The sequence below is a fragment of the Setaria viridis genome, chromosome 5 (genome assembly GCF_005286985.2).
Source record: "Setaria viridis chromosome 5, Setaria_viridis_v4.0, whole genome shotgun sequence".
NCBI lineage: Eukaryota > Viridiplantae > Streptophyta > Magnoliopsida > Poales > Poaceae > Setaria > Setaria viridis.
Window position 1 is genome coordinate 28,940,294 of NC_048267.2, and position 20,776 is coordinate 28,961,069.

Consider the following 20,776-nt stretch of genomic DNA (forward strand, 5'->3'; position numbering starts at 1 on the left):
CAGTCAGCGAGGTGCCGCCACCCACTCGCGCCGCACACGGCCGCACCAGGCCCCCGCATGGCCACCACCACGCATGGCCGCCACCACGCATGGCCGCGCCAGGAGGTAGATCTGGCCACGAGGACACCCAATCTGATCGGTGACACTAGCCCCACTGCAATCCGCCCGTCGGTGATTCGCTCTGACGAACTAGGCAGCCACGCTCGCCTGAAGACGCCGAGGGGAAGGAAAGCCACCCCGCCGCTATTGTCCTTGTGAGCCGCTCGGGCTTCCGGCGGTCGGCTCTGGTGGCGGTGCGGCAGAGGGGGATAGGGGAAGGGCGACGGCTAGGGTTCCGCCCGCCCGTGTCACCCACGTGGGAGCAACGTGGGGGGAAGGTCACAGCGGGGTGACTGACTTTCTTTGTTCTCAGTCCAAGCTGGCGATTCTCTCCCGGTATTGAATGGTAATCAATGATACGACCGCGATAATCAATCATGTGCAGAAATAGCTGACGAGTGGAGGCGGTCTGTAGAAATGGTCCAACAACGACAAGCAACCATAAGGCTGAAATAATTTTAAGTGAAGATAGTGATATGCAGCCACAAGGCCATGACAGCCGTTTATTAGGCTGGCGATTCTCCGCGGTCTGTACTAAGGACCGTTGGGTTCCACGGACTAAAGTTTAGTCCCTATCACATCGAATATTTAAATACTAATTAGGAGTATTAAACATAGACTAATTATAAAACCAATTACACATATTGAGGCTAATTTGCGAGACGAATCTATTAAGCCTAATTAGTCCATGATTTGACAATGTGATGCTACGATAAATATGTGCTAATCATGAATTAATTAGGTTTAATAGATTCGTCTCGCGAATTAGCCTCCGTCTGTGTAATTAGTTTTATAATTAGCTCATGTTTAGTCCTTCTAATTAGCATCCGAAGATTCGATATGATAAGGACTAAACTTTAGCTCAAGGAACCATACATCCCTTATGATATCAACTAACCAAGCATCAAGAAAAACTACTGGACCATAATGCTTATACACTGAGTGACTGAGTCTGCTGCCCAAATTTTTTCTTGATGTCCGCAATTGGAGCAGTAGACTCAGCCAAGCATCAAGAAAACTACTGGATCATTATGGTCCAGTAGACTTAGTCACTCAGTGTATCCTGGCTGCAGATTGCAAACTAGTGGTTAGGGTTCAGAAAGGTCCAAATGAAAGGACCTTTGATATCGACTAAGGGGGTGAATCTAGGTGCAACTAAAATTTTACACAAAAACTTGTAGAGGAATTAGAAACCCACTGAGTATTCGAAGATAATCAAAGTTTCACAGCATGCCTATGGAAACCTCAATCAAAAGTAGATTGACAAATTACCATGCACCGGTGAGTTGTTTCCAAGGTATTTCACTAGATACTTGCAGCTGAAAACTTTTTGAAATGTAGATTGAGATGAAACCTAGAAATGAGCTAGCACACGCAGTAGTGAAATTGGCAACTCAAGCACAAGATACAAGGATTTGTTTACTGAAGTTTGGAGACCACCACCAGGTTCCTACATCTTTGTTGGGTGCTTCCAAGGAAGTCGGGTCGCTCTCAACCCTCTCCCCACTTTTTCTTGATTTACCAAAGTTTGGATACCTGCACTAGGTTTCTACATCTCCGTTGGGTCACTCTCAACCCTCTCTACTTTGCTTCTTGATTTATTCCCTTGCGGATGAAGCCTTCACAAACTTCTCACAGCACACCACAAGCTTGATTGCTCACCGAGTGATCTCTAGAAGTTTAGGAGACTTGAGAGTAAAAAACGCCATGAAGATTTCTTACCGTGAACACAAGTGCTCAAGAAAGGATTTTACTTTCATTCAATCTTTTAATCCATCAACCTAATCTGTTCTCTTCTCAAATCTTTTGCAAACCTAGAAATGGGAGGGCTCAAAAGGGATGTGGAGATGTGTTTTTCGTGGAGGAACTCAGCAGCCAAAAACTAGTTGTTAGCTTGTTAAGTTTCGGAATCTCCGGAAACTCTACAGCCCAAAAACTACTCGTTAGGTTTAAATTAGGCCCGAAAACTCCGCAAAAATTCCAGAGTCTCTAGAAAAGTTAGCATTTCTCTTCTCATAGAAAAATACAGAATATTTGTAAAATTCTTCAAAATCTTCGCAATTTGCGGAATTTTCATAGAATTCCCTGGAGTTTTCGTAGGTCTATAAGATAGTACGTGTAACATAAGAGAGAACGCCATAACTTTTTACTTCGGACTTTAAGTTTGATGATTTTGGACTCCAAGGAAAGCTTATTCAGAGGAATACCTATTCCAATTGATACCAAGCTCCAAGACCATCCGGTGCAGGTGTTGTGATAAGTGCTTCTCTCGTGTTAGCACTTGAAAAGGTTAGGTTTAAGTACCAAGACATAAGCAAATCTATCAACATTGCATCCTTCTTGATAGTACGTCACCATCTATACTCACGGTCAAACAATGAACACGATATTAACCATCCCATATTGTAATACCATCTTTGAGGGCTTCACTCCGCTCATTGGCTACAAGTTGACTTACTGCAGCAGCAAAGTGCCATGTTTCTTTAGAACAGTGATACGTTCTTGGTGGTAAAGTTTTTATCTAGGGATGGCAGTCAGGCAGGTTTACACCCAAAACCCATGGGTTTTGGACCCGGCAGGGGCGGGTCTATTTTTGCCCCCACGGATCTGTAGGTTCGGGGACCCGAAATAGGGTGGGGGCGGGGCGGGTTTTTAATTTCCCCCGTGGGTGCTTGTTGGGGGCCCGAAGTTTATTCCTAGCCCAACGAAGATGCAGCCCAACCCACATAGCATAAGGAATCCCTAAGTATATAAACCGTACCACTACCTCTTCCCAGGCCACTAACCCCAGCCACCAGTCGTCTCAGCGTCGCCACCGCAGCACGCACTCACGCCACGCAGCTTGATGACCACGAGCAGCACGGGGACGGCCGACGCTTGGCATATCGCCACTGCCCTCCTCACACCATCCGCGACACCGACGAGGACCGCCACCCTCCTCACGCCGTTGCCTTAGCTCGCCGCGGCGCGTGCCCAGCGACAGGAGGCACCGCCGCGGCGGCGCAGGCGCCGGAGCCAGGCACGCGTAGGGAGAGGGTGTCCATCCTAGCATCTGCACGTCCTCCACTCCTTCTATAGTCCTCCCTAGTCCCCAAGGTGAGACCGATCAGATCTTGAAACAGATCCTATCCGTTGTGTGAATTAATATGTGATTTCTGCAATTGGTAAATCGGCAGCTCTGTCCTGTGCATTAGGATGGCTGCTCATGCTCGTGTTCCAAGTCCCCTTTGGAGCATTACAACAAGTTTGTGGAGTCACACCAAAGAGAAGATGGTGCAATGGAGGAACAACTTTGGACAAAATGCAATAGATGCAACTACAGATCTCGTGCTGACCCCATGAAGGGCACCTCTCAGCTTTGGAACCACTTGAAAGTTAAGCACCAATTCCAAGCTCCTCAAACTGGTGAAGCTGTAAATTGAAATGCCAAGCTGAAGCAAGTGCTGCACTCGCTAGTCTGTTATGCTACTACATCTGCTCTTGTTCTGTAGGAGTATTTCACTACCGCACTTTGTTATAGACATGAACATATGATGCTGCATGTTTACTGGCAGTCGAGATTCTGAGATGATGCATTTGTCTGGTTTTGTGGATCCCATCAGGTTTCAAGGACCCGACAGGTTTGGAGGTGGGGGAGGATTTTCACCCAACCTGTGGTTCGGAGCTGGGGTGGGTTTTTATGTCAGGTTTCAGGGGTGGCCCCGCAGATGTTCCACCGGATCCTGACCTGCCCCGTGCCTCATGAGTTACCAAACATTTTGGGTGATATAGAATCTATATCTTTCATTTTTCTGGAACTCAATGCTTTGGCATTCACGAGTTACCGGAACAATTTGCGTACCTTTTCTGCTTTGTTAATAGAACACGTAATTCCTACTACATGTGCGTTCTTTTTCTTTTTTTTTCCTTTCAGAAATGGAGTTACTAAACAAATTGCACATACCTGAACAACATGGGCTCAGAGAATTGTGTTTTGGTTTTCCCCCCATTGTGTTCGGGGTCTCGCATCCCTTATTAGTGAGTGAGCATACATATACTTCACGCCGAGCACTTCTTTTTTTTCCTTTTTTTTTTGAGTTTCGGAGCGAGCATGCTCATTTTCCTGCACCTCTCCTGTTGTTAGGTTCAGAGTTCTGAAAATCGCTGCGACTATACAGGAGAAAATGGAGCTAGCTCCACACTCGGGAGTCTTCTCTTCTGCTCGTAATCAACGATAAATAGCACTTATAAGTTATTCTTGCCCGTCCAAATTATTTGCCACGATGTGCCATACAAGAAACATCGGCGTAGGCGAAAAGATTTTAGCACATATTCAGGGAGAACAGTTCAATTGTTGCATGCATAGGCTTGTTGCGGCTGGAACGTTTCCAGAATCCAGAGCTTTACTTCTTTGGTGTGTCTGCATACTTCCAGGCGGTATGTGCATAGGAATTGTATTGCCTTCCACCAGCCACATCGTCTGCGCGTATCTGGCTGGTGATTTCTTTCATATCCTCCTCTGTTAACTTCACCTTCAGGGAGTCAATGTTGGCATCTAGGTTCTTGATTTTGGTTGTCCCTGAGAAATTGAAGAACACATCTTCAGCAACCAAATGCAGGATTATTGGGCCATACAAAGAACAATCTGTCTACTGATGACTTGCTTCAGACTCGGAAGTAAATAACGAGCACAGAACGATCGACAAATAAGTTTGCTAAAACAGGGAAACAGATCACATCCAAATTGAAAAGGGATCATGCTCACATTTTACAAAGTTATTTGTTCTCATTATCTGTAACTTATGAATCATATTGCACATTTCACTTTTCTCAGAAAGTATACACAGGCTTTTTAACACTGATATGTTTTTTTCTTTTGTCTTGGGAACATTAAGAATATCATCGGTTAACATTGTGTGCCATCAGTGATACGAGGAACAAGATTATATGGTCAAACCTGGTATAGGAACCACATCATCCCCTTGATGCAGAACCCAAGCTAGAGCTAGCTGAGCTGGGCTGCACTGGTGCTTCTTGGCCAGGTCTTCCATTTTCAGATAAATCTGCTTGTTCTTCTCCAAATTATCTGCTGTAAACCTTGGATGCCTTTGCTGATGAAACCAAAGTTAAATTCCTTAGTAAACTGGAAGACAAAATGCCAGATGGCCTTATGCAGATTGATAGAGGATAATAATTCCGTGGAATGTTGTGTTTGTACCAGACTAGATTCAGAGGACACTTGTTGTGTCACTCCCCTTCCGCCAAAGAATCCCCGGCCAATTGGACTGTAAGGAACAATTCCAATCCCCAACTCCCTGGAGTCCACAGAGCAAAGTGGAGCGGAATTGGTGTGAATCAGGGCCACCATGGGGTGGAACAAGCAGAATTTGTGATGCGGAGCAGAGCTCACCTGCAGAGCGGCACGATCTCGGGCTCGATGTCGCGGGACCAGAGCGACCACTCCATCTGCACCGCGGTGATGGGATGCACGGCGTGCGCGCGCCGGATCGTGTCCGGGCTCGCCTCCGACAACCCGATGTACTTGACCTTCCCCTCCTCCACCAGCTTCTTGAGCTCACCAATCTGCAGCGATTTGGGCACGGGAATCCTCATGAGCAGTAACAACAGCAATTGGGAACAAGACGGCGAGAGGCAAGAAGAATTGGGGCAGGTAAGGTGCAGAGGCCGACCGTGTCCTCGATGGGGACGGTGGTGTCGATGCGGTGCTGGTAGTAGAGGTCGATGTAGCCGACGCCGAGGCGGCGCAGGCTGGCCTCGCAGCAGGCGCGCGCGTACTCCGGCGTGCCGCAGATGGTCAAGCCGCCGCCCGCGCCGCCCTGCCCGACGCCGAACTTGGTAGCCACCTGCACCTGCCCCCGCGGCAGCCGCTGCAGCGCCCTCCCGAGGAGGGTCTCGTTGGTGTGGGGCCCGTAGGCGTCGGAGGTGTCGAAGAAGGTGACCCCGCGGCGAAAGGCGTGCTCGACGACGGCGGCGACGGCCTCGTCCCCGAGCGGCGCGTTGTAGGAGCCCGTGAGCCCCATGCACCCGAACCCCAGCTTCGACACCTCCAGCCCCTGGGCGCCGAGCTTCACGCGGGGCACCTGCGGCGGGGCGGCCTCCTCCATGGCGGCGCGCGCGGTTGCGGTCGGAGATTTGCAGAGGATGGGATCGGAGGCAGCCGTGGCCGGAAGCGAACACTCAGCAGTGTAGCCAGCTGACAGGGCTTGCTGGCTGGCTAATTTATTCGGCAACTCCGGGTGCCCAACAAGCCCGCCGGGACGATGAGGCGAGCATGATTAGTGCCGCAGGCGGTGGCAGCTCAGTCACATCCGGACGTGACAGGGTGACGTGCCATGGCTTGGTGTTTGCGACCGGCAAGGCGGCGAAAGCCGTGGAGTAACGGGCCCACTGCCTCACTCGTCACTGGGAGCTGCCAGCTCGTGTGTGTCCAGCTCCTCGTCAATCACTTGCGGCAAGAATGAAGGTGTGCTGTTTTACATCACCGAGTGATCATATAATGATGGCGATTTATGCTAGTCTATTGATTCAGGGATTTTGTCAAGCGATGGAGCTACTCATTTCTGAATTCTGATTCAGCTTGCACACGTTACTGTAACCTTATTGTAGAGTCTTCTCTAACATAAGTATATGACACAAAAACAAACTTTCGGCTCCTATTTTTCAGAACGGCGCTTTATTACTGTTCTGTCATACATTATTTAGCACAGAGTATTCACAAAGATACATCGGCCATATTACTGAGAACATCTGCAGGGAAAGTGGCACATCAGTTGCATAGTAACTGGATATATTCCTTTACAATGGTGCTCCTCTGCCAAATCAGATTAGATCATAATGGAAAACAGACACATCGCAAATCGTATTATGCTAAATATTATCTATTTATTTATCTTTTTGTGCGATAGGAAAAAAATGATATCAGAAAGATAGGTGGATATTTCCAATTGTTTATGATCTATCAATATGGTGCATTTCGCTTTTCTTTGAAAGTGTATACAAGAAAAGCATCTGAAAATGCATATTTGGGTGAACACTATGAACCATCAGTCTCAGAACACTGAGTCTGATTGCTAAGACTGACAAACATCAGAGCGGCTGAGGCTAACTCAAAACTTTTCTACTTGCAAGTAAATGGGCGCAAGAGAAAAAACCATATCCAGCAGCTGCAGGTGGATGGCACTGAGCTTCACACACATCAGCAGAAAGAGCAGTACTTGCACAATCATTTCAGTTCACAGTTTGGGGCATCATATAATAGGCAGTTCTCACTTGATTGGGCCTCCCTGGGGATCAACACAGTGGATCTAAATGACCTAGAACAAGAATTTACAGAAGAGGAACTACATGCAGTTGTTATGGACCTCAAATCTGACAAAGTGCCAGGACCAGATGGTTATATTGGGGTTTTCTTATAAAGAATGCTGGGATGTGATCAAAGGGGACCTGATGGCAGCAGTCAATTATTTCTTTCTGCAACATGATCAGCATTTCAAGCATCTCAACTCGGCCCATATCATTCTCATTCCTAAGAAGAGTGATGCCACCTGTGTTGGTGACTATCGACCGATTAGCTTAACACATAGTGTGGCAAAATTGATCTCCAAATTGCTTGCTAACAGACTTTCAGTGCATCTGGATGAGCTTGTGTCACGGGCCCGAAGTGCATTCATCCGGAAGCGAAGCATCCATGACAACTTTCTGTTCACTCAGAACCTTGTGCGTGATCTGCAGTAGTCAAAACATCCAGCGCTCTTTCTCAAGTTGGACTCTTCCTCAAGTTGGACATTGCAAAGGCCTTCGACAATGTGAGAATGATCCTGAAATTCACAATCCATAAGCTAGGCCCTAACAATTCTGTGTAGTTGTTGCCTTTGAGAATGGGTATCTCTTTGAGACACGCCATTAAGTTGAATGATCCTGAAATTCACAATCCATAAGCTAGGCCCTAACAATGGTATCAGACACCTCCTAGAAGCTATTCTAGATCGGGAAAAGCAGTAGATCAAGAAAAAGAAGAAGAAAGAAAAGCAACAGAAACAAAACCCTAACCCTAACCCTAGATCTAAAGACAGGGAGACGCGGGACCACTTACCTGCTGTCGCCTTCACCGTCGCCGGCCATCGCCGGCGAGTGGCAAAGGCCGGCCGAGCCTCGGGCTCGCCGGAGTACACGTCCACCCGAACCACCGGCGCAACCGCTCGGGGCTCGGGGGAGGGCGCAAAAGCACCACCACAGGACCGCTCGACGGCGGCGCGCCCAACCCTCGGGGTGGACGCGCTCGCCGGCGAGGGGACCCGCGGTGGCGCCGGCCCTTCTTCTCCATCTGGATCTCGACCCTTCGGGTTTTTGGAGGGAGGAAAGGGGAGGCTAGCAAAAGAGGGGAGGAGGGGGGCTGCCACGGCCGTGCGCCGGCGGGGCCATCCCTCCACCGCCGCCGCCGGCCATCGCCGGGCGCGGGAGAGAAAGCCCCGCCGCCGCGGCTGCCGCGGCGAGACCGCGCGGGGGAAAGAAGGAAATGGCCTAGGGTTAGGGGAGCCGGCCGCGGCAGCCGTTTTGTTCGGCCGCGATTGCCGCCGGACCGTCCGATCAAATCGGACGGCTCAGGATGAACGGGCCGCTTTTGGCCCAGGCGGGACGCGGCGGCAGGCCGCTTTCGCGGCCCAGGCCCAGGTTGCGGCCTGCGGGCGTGCGCCGCGCGGAGGCCGGTGCCGCGCTGGTTTAGCGGGCCGCCTTCGTGGGCCGCGTTTGGCAGGCCGCCGGCGTCGCGCGAGCGGGCCGCGCGCGGGAACGGGCTGTGGGCCGTTTTCGCGCGTGGGCCGGTTTTCGCGATTTGCACAGTAACTTCTGGTTTTTTGTTTTTTCTATTTTTAGAAGCATTTAATTGATGTTTTTTGCATAGTTTTAGTCTCTAATCTAATTTGAACGAACGGGATAATTTGTATTAGAGATTAATAAAGTTTCTTACAGTGTTTTGCTTCTGAAAATAGATTTATTACACAGTTTCCGCTGCAAAAGTCATATTTATTGCTCCATTTAAATTTAATTTTGAACCAACGGGATAATTAAATTTTGTGTGAGAGCATGGTAAAGTTAATTAGATCATGGTGCTGTTATTTTCTGACCAACGTTGTTAATAACTGTATCATGATTTAAAAAGTTCTTTTGATGCTTTTATTTCTATTTCTGCCCAACGGTGATATAGTTTTAAATTGCATCAACAGTTGTATGTTTTATTTTTTGACCAACGTTGGAAATAAATCATGCAATTGTCGTTATGGTCTCACTTATGGATTGTGAATTTCAGGATCATTCAACTTAATGGCGTGTCTCAAAGAGATACCCATTCTCAAAGGCAACAACTACACAGAATGGAGGAAGAAGATTGAGTTCTCCTTCGTTTGTGGAGAAGTTGATTGGGTACTGACCACACCGCAGCCACAAGCTCCATAGAAGCCAGTGAGGGCTGATGGTGATGATGATGCTGCATGGCAGCAAAAGGAGAGGGACTATGCTCCACTGGAGTTGGCATACACCCTTGAAAATAAACAGTGGACCACTGCCAACAAGAAATGTATGGCTTTGGTAAAGAATACGATTGAGCCTGCCATTTTGGGCTCGATCGCAGAGTGTGACTCCGTTTCAGAGTACCTCAACAAGATAAGGAATCAGTTCACTGGTTCTTCAAAGATATATGCTACCCAGCTGTTCAAGCAGCTGGCCACAGAGAGGTACAATGGCGGAGGGACTGGCATAAGAGATCACATCATGAGGATGTATAACTTGGCAGCACAGCTGAAGCCTATGGATCTTGAGCTCAAGCCTGGGCACATTATGCATTTGGTTTTTGCTTCTCTGCCTAAAGAGTTTGACACTTTTGTTGTCAATTACAACATGCAGCCAGAACAGTGGGACATGGAGAAAATGATCGCCATGTGCGTGCAGGAAGAGGACAGACTTAGATCCTCACACGGTGGCTCATTGCACTATGTGAAGGATAACAGGAAAAAGATTGCTAACCCCTCTTTCAAGGCACGTGGAAAAGCTCCTATGCAGCAGAATCACCAAAAGCTTCTCCCAGTAGACAAAGACCAATGTCTACATTGCAAGAAAAAGGGGCATTTCAAGAAAGACTGCCCCGACTGGTTAAAGTCAATAATGGCAAAAAGAGGTGAGAATACTATTTCTTTTGTAAATGAATCCTTGTATACACAATATTCGAAATCTACTTGGTGGATTGACTCAGGTGCAACTGTTCATGTTGCAAATTCTTTACAGGGATTCCATTCGACGAGGACTACGCAAAGAAGCGAAAGATGCGTTGAAGTCGCAAATGGAGTCCAAGCAGAAGTTGAAGCTGTTGGCGATGTCTCTTTAGAGCTAGTTGATGGTTTCATGCTTGTACTTAAAGATGTGCTCTATGTTCCCTCATTACACAGAAACTTAATAAGTATTTCACGTTTGGACCATGATGGTTATGAATGTCATTTTGGTAATGGAAAGTGTGCCATTTGGTTCGATAATGCATGTGTTGGTGTTGCCATCCTTCACAATGAGTTGTATTTATTATCATTGCGTGAAAAAGTTAATTCTGTGTGTGATGTGAATATGAATGTATCCTCGTCAGAGAAAGAAACAAAGAAAAGAAAGAGAACTCATGAAATATCGTCGAAATTATGGCACTGTCGTTTAGGCCATATTTCGAGGGGGAGAATAGAAAGACTAGTTAAGAATGAAATTCTTCCTCAATTAGAGTTCTCAGACTTAGAACAATGCGTTGATTGCATTAAAGGAAAATTTGTAAAGCAAATTAAAAAAGGCGCTAAGCGTAGCACAGGAGTTTTAGAGATAATCCACACTGATATTTGTGGACCTTTTCCTGTGAAAAGCGTGGATGGTTATGACTTGTTCATAACATTCACAGATGATTACTCCCGTTATGGTTACATTTATCCAATCAAAGAAAGATCAGAAGCGTTGGATAAATTTAAGATATTTAAAGCTGAAGTTGAAAATCAGCATAACAAAAGAATCAAAATAGTAAGATCCGACCGTGGGGGGGAGTACTATGGTCGGCATACCCCATTCGGCCAAGTTCCTGGACCTTTTGCAAGGTTTTTGCAGGAAAATGGCATAGTAGCCCAGTATTCGATGCCGGGCGAACCTCAGCAAAATGGAGTAGCTGAAAGGCGTAACCGTACACTGATGGATATGGTGTGCAGCATGATGAGCTATTCCACCCTACCATTGGGACTGTGGATGGAGGCGCTGAAGACCGCCATTCACATTCTAAATAGAGTACCAAGTAAGTCGGTGCCCAAAACACCGTACGAACTATGGACAGGAAGAGTACCCTCACTAAACCACCTACGTATGTGGGGGAGCCCAGCTGAGGCCAAAGTGTTTAACCCAAACATCGGGAAACTAGATCCCAAAACAGTAAGTTGCCACTTCATCGGCTACCCGGAAAAATCAAAGGGTTTTCGTTTCTACTGTCCAGACAGATTCACAAAGTTTGTAGAAACAAGACAGGCGATTTTCTTAGAGGATGAAATGGTGAGGGGGAGCATGGTAGCTCGAGAAATTGATCTTGAGGAGAAGCGGGTGTGTGCACCTAATCCGATGATTCAGGAACCATACTTCTCACTACCTATTATTCCCGCACCGATAGTTCCTGAGGTCGTGGTGCAAGCACCTGCTACAGTCCCTGATATTGTGGTGCAGGCACCTACTGTGATTCCACCCGTGGAAACGATGAGTGAAGTTTTGGAACCTGTCCTTCAGGAGCCAACTGAACCCATCGTTGCACACGAGGAAGAGTTGCAGCAGCCACCTCAGAATAGTGTGCCACAAGCAGAGGCACAGAATATGCCTGAAAGTGAGGGGCCTAGAAGGTCTCAAAGGGTCAGAAAATCAGCCATCCCTGATTGTTATAAAGTTTATAACACAGAAGAAGTTCATATAGAAGGTGATCCCACTTCATATGAAGAAGCCATGAAAAGTGTTCACTCATCGAAGTGGCTAGAGGCCATGGAAGATGAGATGAAATCGATGAGTTCCAACAATGTTTGGGAACTTGAGGAGATTCCTAAAGGAGCCAAAACAGTAGGCTGTAAATGGGTCTACAAGACTAAACGTGACTCCAAAGGGAACATAGAAAGATATAAGGCGAGACTTGTGGCAAAAGGCTTTACACAAAGAGAAGGAATAGATTATAATAAGACTTTCTCTCCTGTCTCATGTAAAGACTCCTTCAGAATCGTAATGGCACTAGTTGCGCATTTTGATTTAGAGTTACATCAGATGGATGTAAAGACGGCATTTCTAAATGGGGATTTAGAAGAAAACGTCTACATGAAACAACCAAAGGGTTTTGTCATGGAAGACAAAGAAAATATGGGATGTCGTCTAAAGAAATCCATTTACGGATTAAAGCAAGCCTCTAGACAGTGGTATCTAAAGTTTAATGATATAATAAAGAAATTTGGGTTTCAAGAGAATATAGAGGACAATTGTGTCTATGCAAAGTTCAAAAATGGGAAATACATTTTCCTAATCCTGTATGTGGATGATATTTTGCTTGCAAGCAGTGATATCAGTCTACTGCAAGAGACAAAGAAGTTCTTGTCCTCAAACTTCGATATGAAGGATCTTGGTGAAGCAACATATGTTTTGGGCATAGAAATTCACCGAGACAGATTGAATGGGGTTCTAGGGTTATCGCAAAAGGCATATTTAGAAAAGGTTCTAAAGAAGTACAATATGCATGCGAGTAAGGCCACACCTGCTCCTATAGTCAAGGGCGATAGTTTTGGGAATTTTCAATGTCCCAGGAACCAGTATGAGATCGATCAAATGAAAGCGGTTCCATATGCTTCAGCTGTCGGAAGCTTACAGTATGCCCAAGTGTGCACTCGCCCTGACTTAGCTTTTGTCACCGGGGTTCTCGGTAGATATCAAAGTAATCCAGGCATAGAACACTGGAAAATGGTAAAGAAGGCGTTGCGCTACGCGCAAGGCACAAAAGAACTCATGCTTACATATAAGAGATCTGATTCCCTAGAGATAAAAGGGTATTCAGATGCAGACTTTGCGGGAGACAAAGATGATAGAAAATCCACGTCTGGATACGTATTCACTCTCGCGGGAGGAGCTATCTCATGGAGAAGCTCGAAACAGAAAGTAACTGCGTCATCAACGATGCATGCAGAATTCATAGCATGTCATGAGGCCACGGGGCAGGCAATGTGGCTAAAGAAATTCATACCCGGATTGAGAGTGGTTGACTGTATTCACAGACCACTAAAGATGTACTGCGACAATGAACCAGCAGTATTCTACGCTCACAACAACAAATCAAGCAATGCTTCCAAAGCCATTGAGATAAAGTTTTACGTTGTGAAAGACAGAATCCAGGATCACACTATAAGTCTCGAGCATATAAGAACAAAAGATATGCTTGCGGATCCGCTCACGAAAGGCTTACCTCCCAATGTGTTCAGGGAACACTTAGCCGGCATGGGTTTAAGGGAAAGCCTATAATTCCTGGATTGGATAAGGCCCAAAAGAAACAGAATTGTTTCAAAATAGAGAGGTGTGTTGTAGCTGTTAATTCTATCGGCAATCAAGCTGTGACGATGAAACATGCTCTACATATTAATCTATGATGAAACGAATAAAAGTGAAAAGTATAAAGCTAAAAGTAAATAATGAGATCAAGGGGGAGAATGTTAGATTGATCTCTTTCCCGATTGGCCCAAAGGCCAATCAGGACCTTGATCTGCGCCCTGATCGGGGGCGCTTACCCTATCAATGGGTAGTGGGCCCCTGTCGCGCTGCGCTATATAAACAGGGTGGGGGGACCCGGCTCGGTTCACGAGGTTCGCCGAAGCCAGCCGTCCCCACCGGCACACCTACCGATCTAGGTTGCGCAGTAGCGGCGGGAAGTACCACCGCCACTTCGCCGGCGACCAAGCTCGGCACTGCGCAACCTAGATCGGTAGGTGTGTCGGTGGGGACGGCTGGCTTTGGCGAACCTCGTGAACCGAGCCGGGTCCCCCCACCCTGTTTATATAGCGCAGCGCGACAGGGGCCCACTACCCATTGATAGGGTAAGCGCCCCCGATCAGGGCGCAGATCAAGGTCCTGATTGGCCTTTGGGCCAATCGGGAAAGAGATCAATCTAACAGGGATTACCTACTGGAGGTGACACAAATGTGGTTTGGTGCATGGTGGAGATCATGGGTGTCAATTCTCCTTGGATCCTCCACATCTGCGGTTTTCCTTAATGGGTCGAGGGGGGATTGGTTCAAACACTGGCATGGACTTCGGCAGGGCGATCCTCTGTCGCCATTGCTCTTTATCTTGGCCATGGAACCATTGTAGAAAATGTTGGATCTAGCAACAACCAATGAACAGTTATCTCCTATCCAACATAGAACCACAAAAATAAGAGTTAGTATGTATGCGGATGATACAGCTATTTTTCTGAACCCAATCAAGGAAGAGGTGACAGAGGTAGCTGAGATACTATCTGTATTTGGCCATGCCTCGGGGCTCATAGCACTGCAAAGAGTGTTGTATTCCCAATTTGTTGTGATGGTCTGGTTGTTCATGACATCATGCAGTCCTTTGAATGCCCGGTCAAGAGCTTTCCATGTACTTACCTAGGACTGCCATTGCACACTGGGAAACTGAGGAGGGTTGATGTCCAACCTCTGATAGATAAAATGGTAGCAAGATTGCCAACCTGGAAGGGGCGGTTGCTTGACAAGGCGGGCAGATTGCGTCTAGTGAATTCAGTGCTCAAATCCGTCCCAATTCACTTCCTAATGGTGTTTGCTCTAAAGAAATGGGCCATCAAGAAGATTGACAGGATCAGAAGGAGTTTCCTGTGGAAGGGGGCCGCGGAGGCAAACAGTTAGCCGATCGAAGAAGTTTGGAGGTTTAGGAATCGTTGATCTTGATCTGTTTGGGAGAGCACTACGTCTGCGCTGGTTGTGGCTGGAGTGGACTGATCCAGATAGGCCTTGGGTTGGCTCGGAGGTACCCTGCAATGCGGTTGATCGTCAACTCTTTCAGGCAAGCACGGTGGTTGCCATTTTGTGATGGGCGCAAGGCATCATTCTGGCAGTCAAGTTGGTTGCAGGGGCGTGCGCCGATGGACATTGCGCCAGGCCTTTTCAAGCTGGCGTGGAGGAAGAACAAGAAGGCTAGAGAGGAATTGGATAATCACAATTGGACAAGGGGACTGTGGCGCATGAACTCGGTGGAGGAGATGGCCGAGTTTATCACGCTATGGGATTTAGTTTAGAACATTGAGTTCACTGATCAGATTGATGAGATTGCATGGCGTTGGACTGCTGATGGGGCCTACACTTCAAGATCTGCATACATGGCGCAGTTTACAGGAACATATAGCAATTTCACTGGTGCATATATATGGAAGGCGCATGCGGAAGGAAAGCACAAATTCTTTACTTGGCTACTAGTGCACAGCAAAATCTTGACAGCGGACAAGTTAGCGGCTAGGAATTGGCCATGCAATTCGGTTTCCGTTCTTTGTGATCAGCAGCAGGAGAATGCGGCCCACTTATGTTTGCAATGTGTTTATGCGAGAGAAGTTTGGGCACATTTGTGCTCATGGTCAGGAGGCCTCATCCAAATGCCGGCTGATGGATTTTCAATTGGGGATTGGTGGCAGCAGTCACTTCGTCATCTTCCGAATGCACAAAGAAGAAATGTTGCTGCGCTGCTTATGTACATGGCCTGGAACCTTTGGAAGGAGAGAAACATAAGAACGTTTGAGGGCAAAATGGCGAGTTCACTGCAGGTTTTCAGGTCATCAAGGAGGAGATCGCTGTTCGTCAGCAAGCGGTCGGAGGACCGTGTGTATCTTAGATTTCTATATTATTTAGCTTTAGTCTCGAGTTTGAGTTCCTAATCATTTATGGAATAGCAACCCTTGTAAGACTTGCAATGTTTCTCCTTCTTATATGATTAGGCAGTGCTCCTGCCAAGTTTTTTTTTAAAAAAAACACCTGGTATAGGAATGACATCATCCCCTTGATGCAGAACCCATGCCAAAGCTAGCTGAGCAGGGCTGCAGTGGTGCTTATTGGCCAGTTCTTCCACTTTCAGATTAATTTGCTTGTTCTTCTCCAAATTTTCTGCTGCAAACCTTGGAAGCCCGTGCTGACAAAGCCAAAATAAACTGTGCATGTGAACTAAGAAAAAGATTGACTGATGCAGACCAAGAAATGAGATCTGAGGTAGACTGTATCAGTACAAGATTAGATTCGGCAGGCACTTGTTCTGTCACTCCTCTTCCGCCCAAAAATCCGCGACCAATAGGGCTATAAGGAACAATTCCAATGCCCAATTCTCTATAGAGTCCACAGGGCACAGCAAATTTCCATACATGATATAACATTCAGTCAAGACTCAGGACTTCCATGAGCTAGAACGAGAAGAATTTGTGATTCATAAATCACCTGCAGAGCGGCACAATCTCGCGCTCGATGTCGCGAGACCAGAGAGACCCCTCCATCTGCACAGCTGTGATCGGATGCACAGCGTGTGCACGCCTGATCGTGTCCGGGCTTGCCTCTGACAACTCGATGTACTAGACCTTCCCCTCCTCCACCAGTTTCTTGAGCTCGCCAATCTGCAGCAAATTCAGCAGCAGAATTCACATAAGCAACCACACCAACACCATCAATTTTTGTAGTAGAAGGCAGTGAAAGGCAAGCAGAATGTGCAGGCTGCAGAGACTGTTTCCTCGATGGGGATCGTGGTGTCGATGCGGTGCTGGTAGTAGAGGTCGATGCAGTCGATGCCGAGGCGGCCCAGGCTGGCCTCGCAGCAGGCGCGCACGTACTCGGGCTTTCCGCACACGGTGCTCGCGCCGCTCTCGTGCCACTGTACCCCGAGCTTGGTGGCCACCTGAACCTGCTCCCTCGGCAGCTGCTTCAGCGCCAAGAAATTTGTATTTTTAACACTCTATTCGTTGGACTTCGCAAGTTTGACACTTTTAAGATTGACTTCGCAAGATTGACACTCTCATCGTGAACACCTTGATTTCCTTGACATTTTCCTTATTTTTATGATTATTATTTTCATTTAGCATTTACAGGCTAGGGAAGTGACGAATTTGGTCCTTGCTTTTCCTATTTGGATCGATCGGTCTGCACCTGCGGATGCCGGACGGCGATGGCGGCCTAGCAAATGTGATCAGTGCGCCTGCCTGCACCTGCGCATGGCGATCGGCGGCGGGCGCAGACAACGGGCTGCCGAACGGGATCGATCACAGGAGGACGCCTTGTCTCGCAACGGCAGCCTGGCAGTGGCAGCCTGATCGGCGGCACGCGGAACTGCCTGGCACGGTGGCACCCGCCTCGCCTCTGCTCCGCCGCTGCGCGTTGCATTGCAGCCCGTAAGCCTTGAGCTGATAGCTAGGTAGGAGTACGCTCGTGTTCTTGGCCGCTGCAAATGTGGGTTGGTTCAGAGTTCCGATGAACTCTGTCCCGAGGATGGAAAATGGACGGAAGTTTTCAGAATTTCAGTAGATTGGAAATGATGATGATAATTTAGGGTTCTAGAGAGAGAAAATGATACAATTTTGAGGGGAGTAAATAATGGCATAATTGAACTGGAATTCGGAGCACGCTTGCTGAAATTCTTGGGAGAAGTAATCGATCGAACCACTGCTAATTCAATCTCTGATTCAATTGTCCATCAGAGCCAACCAAGTAAGGCCACAAATCCAAAGGGTAATTTGGTCACTGCAGCACCATGTAAAATGGAAAAGAAAAATAAAATGAATAAAGAATGCAAAATGTCAAGGAAATCAAGGTGTTCACCATAAGAGTGTTAATTTTGCGGAAAGTGTCAAACTTGTGAAGCCCAACAATAAGAGTGTCAAAAATAAAAATTTCTCTTCAACGCCTGCACACACGCAGACAGGCAGCCATGGCTGAGGCGCGTCAAGAACTCTCACCAACGCAATGCAAGGAATCTTGACTCTTGAGGATTCAGGAAATTGCAGACGGACCTTGCCAAGGAGGATTTCGTTGGTGAGGGGTCCGTACACATCAGATGTGTCGAAGGTTTTACATTATCACAGATAAAAAAATATTGGAGGTTAGTGATAAATGAGAATATCTGATATATCGGAATTCGATAGAGAAATTTTTTCGGACAAAATTTATTAAAATAAACTCTCAATTTATACAGAAAAAAATATAGCTCTCCAAACTATATAATTTAAAAAGATACGTAATAATGTAGAAAAATAAGGGTCGGGATCCGCTAGTAGGCCAAAATTGTACGTGAGCGTTCATAAAACAGCAAATAACCACCGATATTTTTGGATGATAAACTAATTATATCGGACCCTACAGCAGATATATCGGAGTTATCGGAAATCTATCAGTGATAATGTGAACCCTGGTGACCCCGCGGCGGAAGGCGTGCGTGATGACGGCGATGCCGACCGCGTCGTCCAGAGGGGCGTTGCAGGCGCCGGTGAGACCCATACACCCGGACCCCAGCTTGGAAACCTACATCGAATCCGATCAATCAAGCGTGTTGATTCAAACCAAGCGCCGCCGGGAACGGACAAGGATGGATCGGCGGCATCGGCGGAGATAGGCAGTTCAACTAGCTAATCAAGGGGAAGGAAAGAGGGAGAGAGAGGAGTCAATCTACCTCCAATCCCTGGGCGCCGAGCTTAACGCGGGGAACCGGAGGGGCTTCCATGGCCGCTGAACTTGAGCAGTCTGAGAGTCTGGAGTAGGGCGGCGGCACAGGGCCACAGGGGACGTGGTCGATACTCTCGGGTACTCGACGGGATCACAGGGACAGAGGAAGTGAGGAACCCGCCCGTATCCGACGTCACCGGCCACCGCGGCAGAGACTTCGGCCCAATAATATTGCTCAGTGCAGCACCATGGCCCACGATCCGCCTGCACGATGACGTGGGAAGGACGGAGCCGTGCGAACTGCGAGCATGCAGGCGTGGGGTCTTCCATGAGGCCACGAAAATGCATGAAGATACGTTTTTTTTCGTTATTTTATTTTCTTGTCCTGGCCAAGTGAGTTGGCCCTTTTTTTCCTTTGCGTTTATATCTCCTTTTCTATTTCTTTCCATTTTATTTTTATTTTCCTTCCATTTTATTTATATATAATTCTCTCCATATCCATAGGCTGCTGTGCTACCCACCCCACCCCAATCTAAGAGCAACCACAATGTTCGTACGTTATCGATGCTCAAAAATACTACATCAACAATGATGCTCGGTTTTGCTCTGCTGCCTCAATGTTCTAATGCCCCCGTGAGGAAAGAGAAAAACGAAGCATCGGTGGGAGAGTGGGTGCTCTAACACCTCAAGCATGCCTCATTGGATTGGCCATCCTGGTTTAGTTCCACGTGGGCGTGGGCCGGCCCAGCATGCTAAGGAAAAAGCTCCAGCCATATGCATTCTAGTTCACCTTCTGTTTGTATCATTCAATTCCCAATTGATGTAAAATTTCCTAGTTATATTGCGATAACCTCCAAACTATTTGATTTTGTTGGAAGCAATGATCCCCTGGTAAAATTGCATAGAGTTACTCTTTTGTGGCACCTTTGAAACATTTCAAGACTTCATAAACATTTACAAACGTTTATACACGAGGCGGATATTTAGTTGGAATAAGTTTTTATCAGACAATATGCTTCTTTGGTGTAATGAAATTAAATCTTATGCTATGTTGTCTTAAGTTTGAGCCAATTTTAAGTGCATTTCGTGATGTATTTGGACCCTATACGGTGTAAGGCATCCCTACTTTATAAATATGAATTATAAAGGGCCACAGTATAAATCTATCAAATTTTTATTTTTATCTTCTCCTTTGCCGTTATCTTTTCCAACCATATGTGTTCTTCTTTCTCTTCTTCACGGTGTGAGGGAGCGTCCTAGCTAGCCCGTCAAGCTTTTTTTTACGATCAAGAGCTTCTCCTCTGTTACTCAATCAAATGGGTTACAATCTTCTTGCAAAACATGCCACAAGAAGTCTGGATGATGCAATTCCCACAAGACGCTACACCTACCCGTCAAGGCCTCCTCGCCACAACAATGAGCTGCCAGGTTTGCCTTGCGATTAACATGCACAAGATCAAAAGAGGAAAAAGAGTTAATAAGCTCTTGAATATCAGTGATGATTGCCATGATCTCCGACCTCTGCAAAAGCATAGAGCGCCATAGGTCAACGAGTTGCTTGGAATCCGTTTCTGCAATCACCTACACCGAGGCCCATCGCTGCAACTTCTGAAGCCCAAATCTGCATGCCTGTGCTTCTGCTGATAGCACTGAACCCACGCTTGGTAGCCAAGTTCCAGCTAGCCCGCCAAGCCTAAGACACACCGGCGTGCACTTATCTCGACGGAATCCCTCCCTGGTGAGCATTTGACGGATCTACCAACATATCTAGCCTGTTAAACCTAGAAGGTCTGATTCCTAAAACTGAGTGATCCGGTTTTCTGTGGTGATGCAGCAATGAGCGTCTCTGCAAGCTTATGTCCATTGCTCATGTGACAACACATCTTTGGTCAACAATATGCTTTGCAAATCCCATCCCATTCTCTTGAGTACATATAGTTCTTTAAATTTTTATGTTGGTGTGTATGTGTGTGTGCTAT

General features: G+C 47.1%; 1 protein-coding gene and 2 pseudogenes across 1 annotated transcript; 1 reads left to right on the top strand and 2 right to left on the bottom strand.

Moving 5' to 3' along the window:
- Positions 1-4,263: 4,263 nt before the first annotated feature.
- Positions 4,264-6,352, bottom strand: LOC117854654 (probable aldo-keto reductase 1). The gene is made up of 5 exons (XM_034736882.2): positions 5,769-6,352; positions 5,489-5,661; positions 5,297-5,393; positions 5,036-5,189; positions 4,264-4,657 (listed from the first exon to the last, which is right to left on the bottom strand). Exons 1-5 carry the CDS (start codon positions 6,201-6,203, stop codon positions 4,482-4,484), a joined length of 1,035 nt encoding a protein of 344 aa, XP_034592773.1. The 5' UTR covers positions 6,204-6,352; the 3' UTR covers positions 4,264-4,481.
- Positions 6,353-7,976: 1,624 nt separating this feature from the next.
- LOC117858827 (uncharacterized) lies at positions 7,977-11,021 on the top strand (annotated as a pseudogene).
- Positions 11,022-15,731: 4,710 nt separating this feature from the next.
- On the bottom strand, positions 15,732-19,058 carry LOC117856403 (probable aldo-keto reductase 1; annotated as a pseudogene).
- Between the last annotated feature and the right edge of the window lie 1,718 nt (positions 19,059-20,776).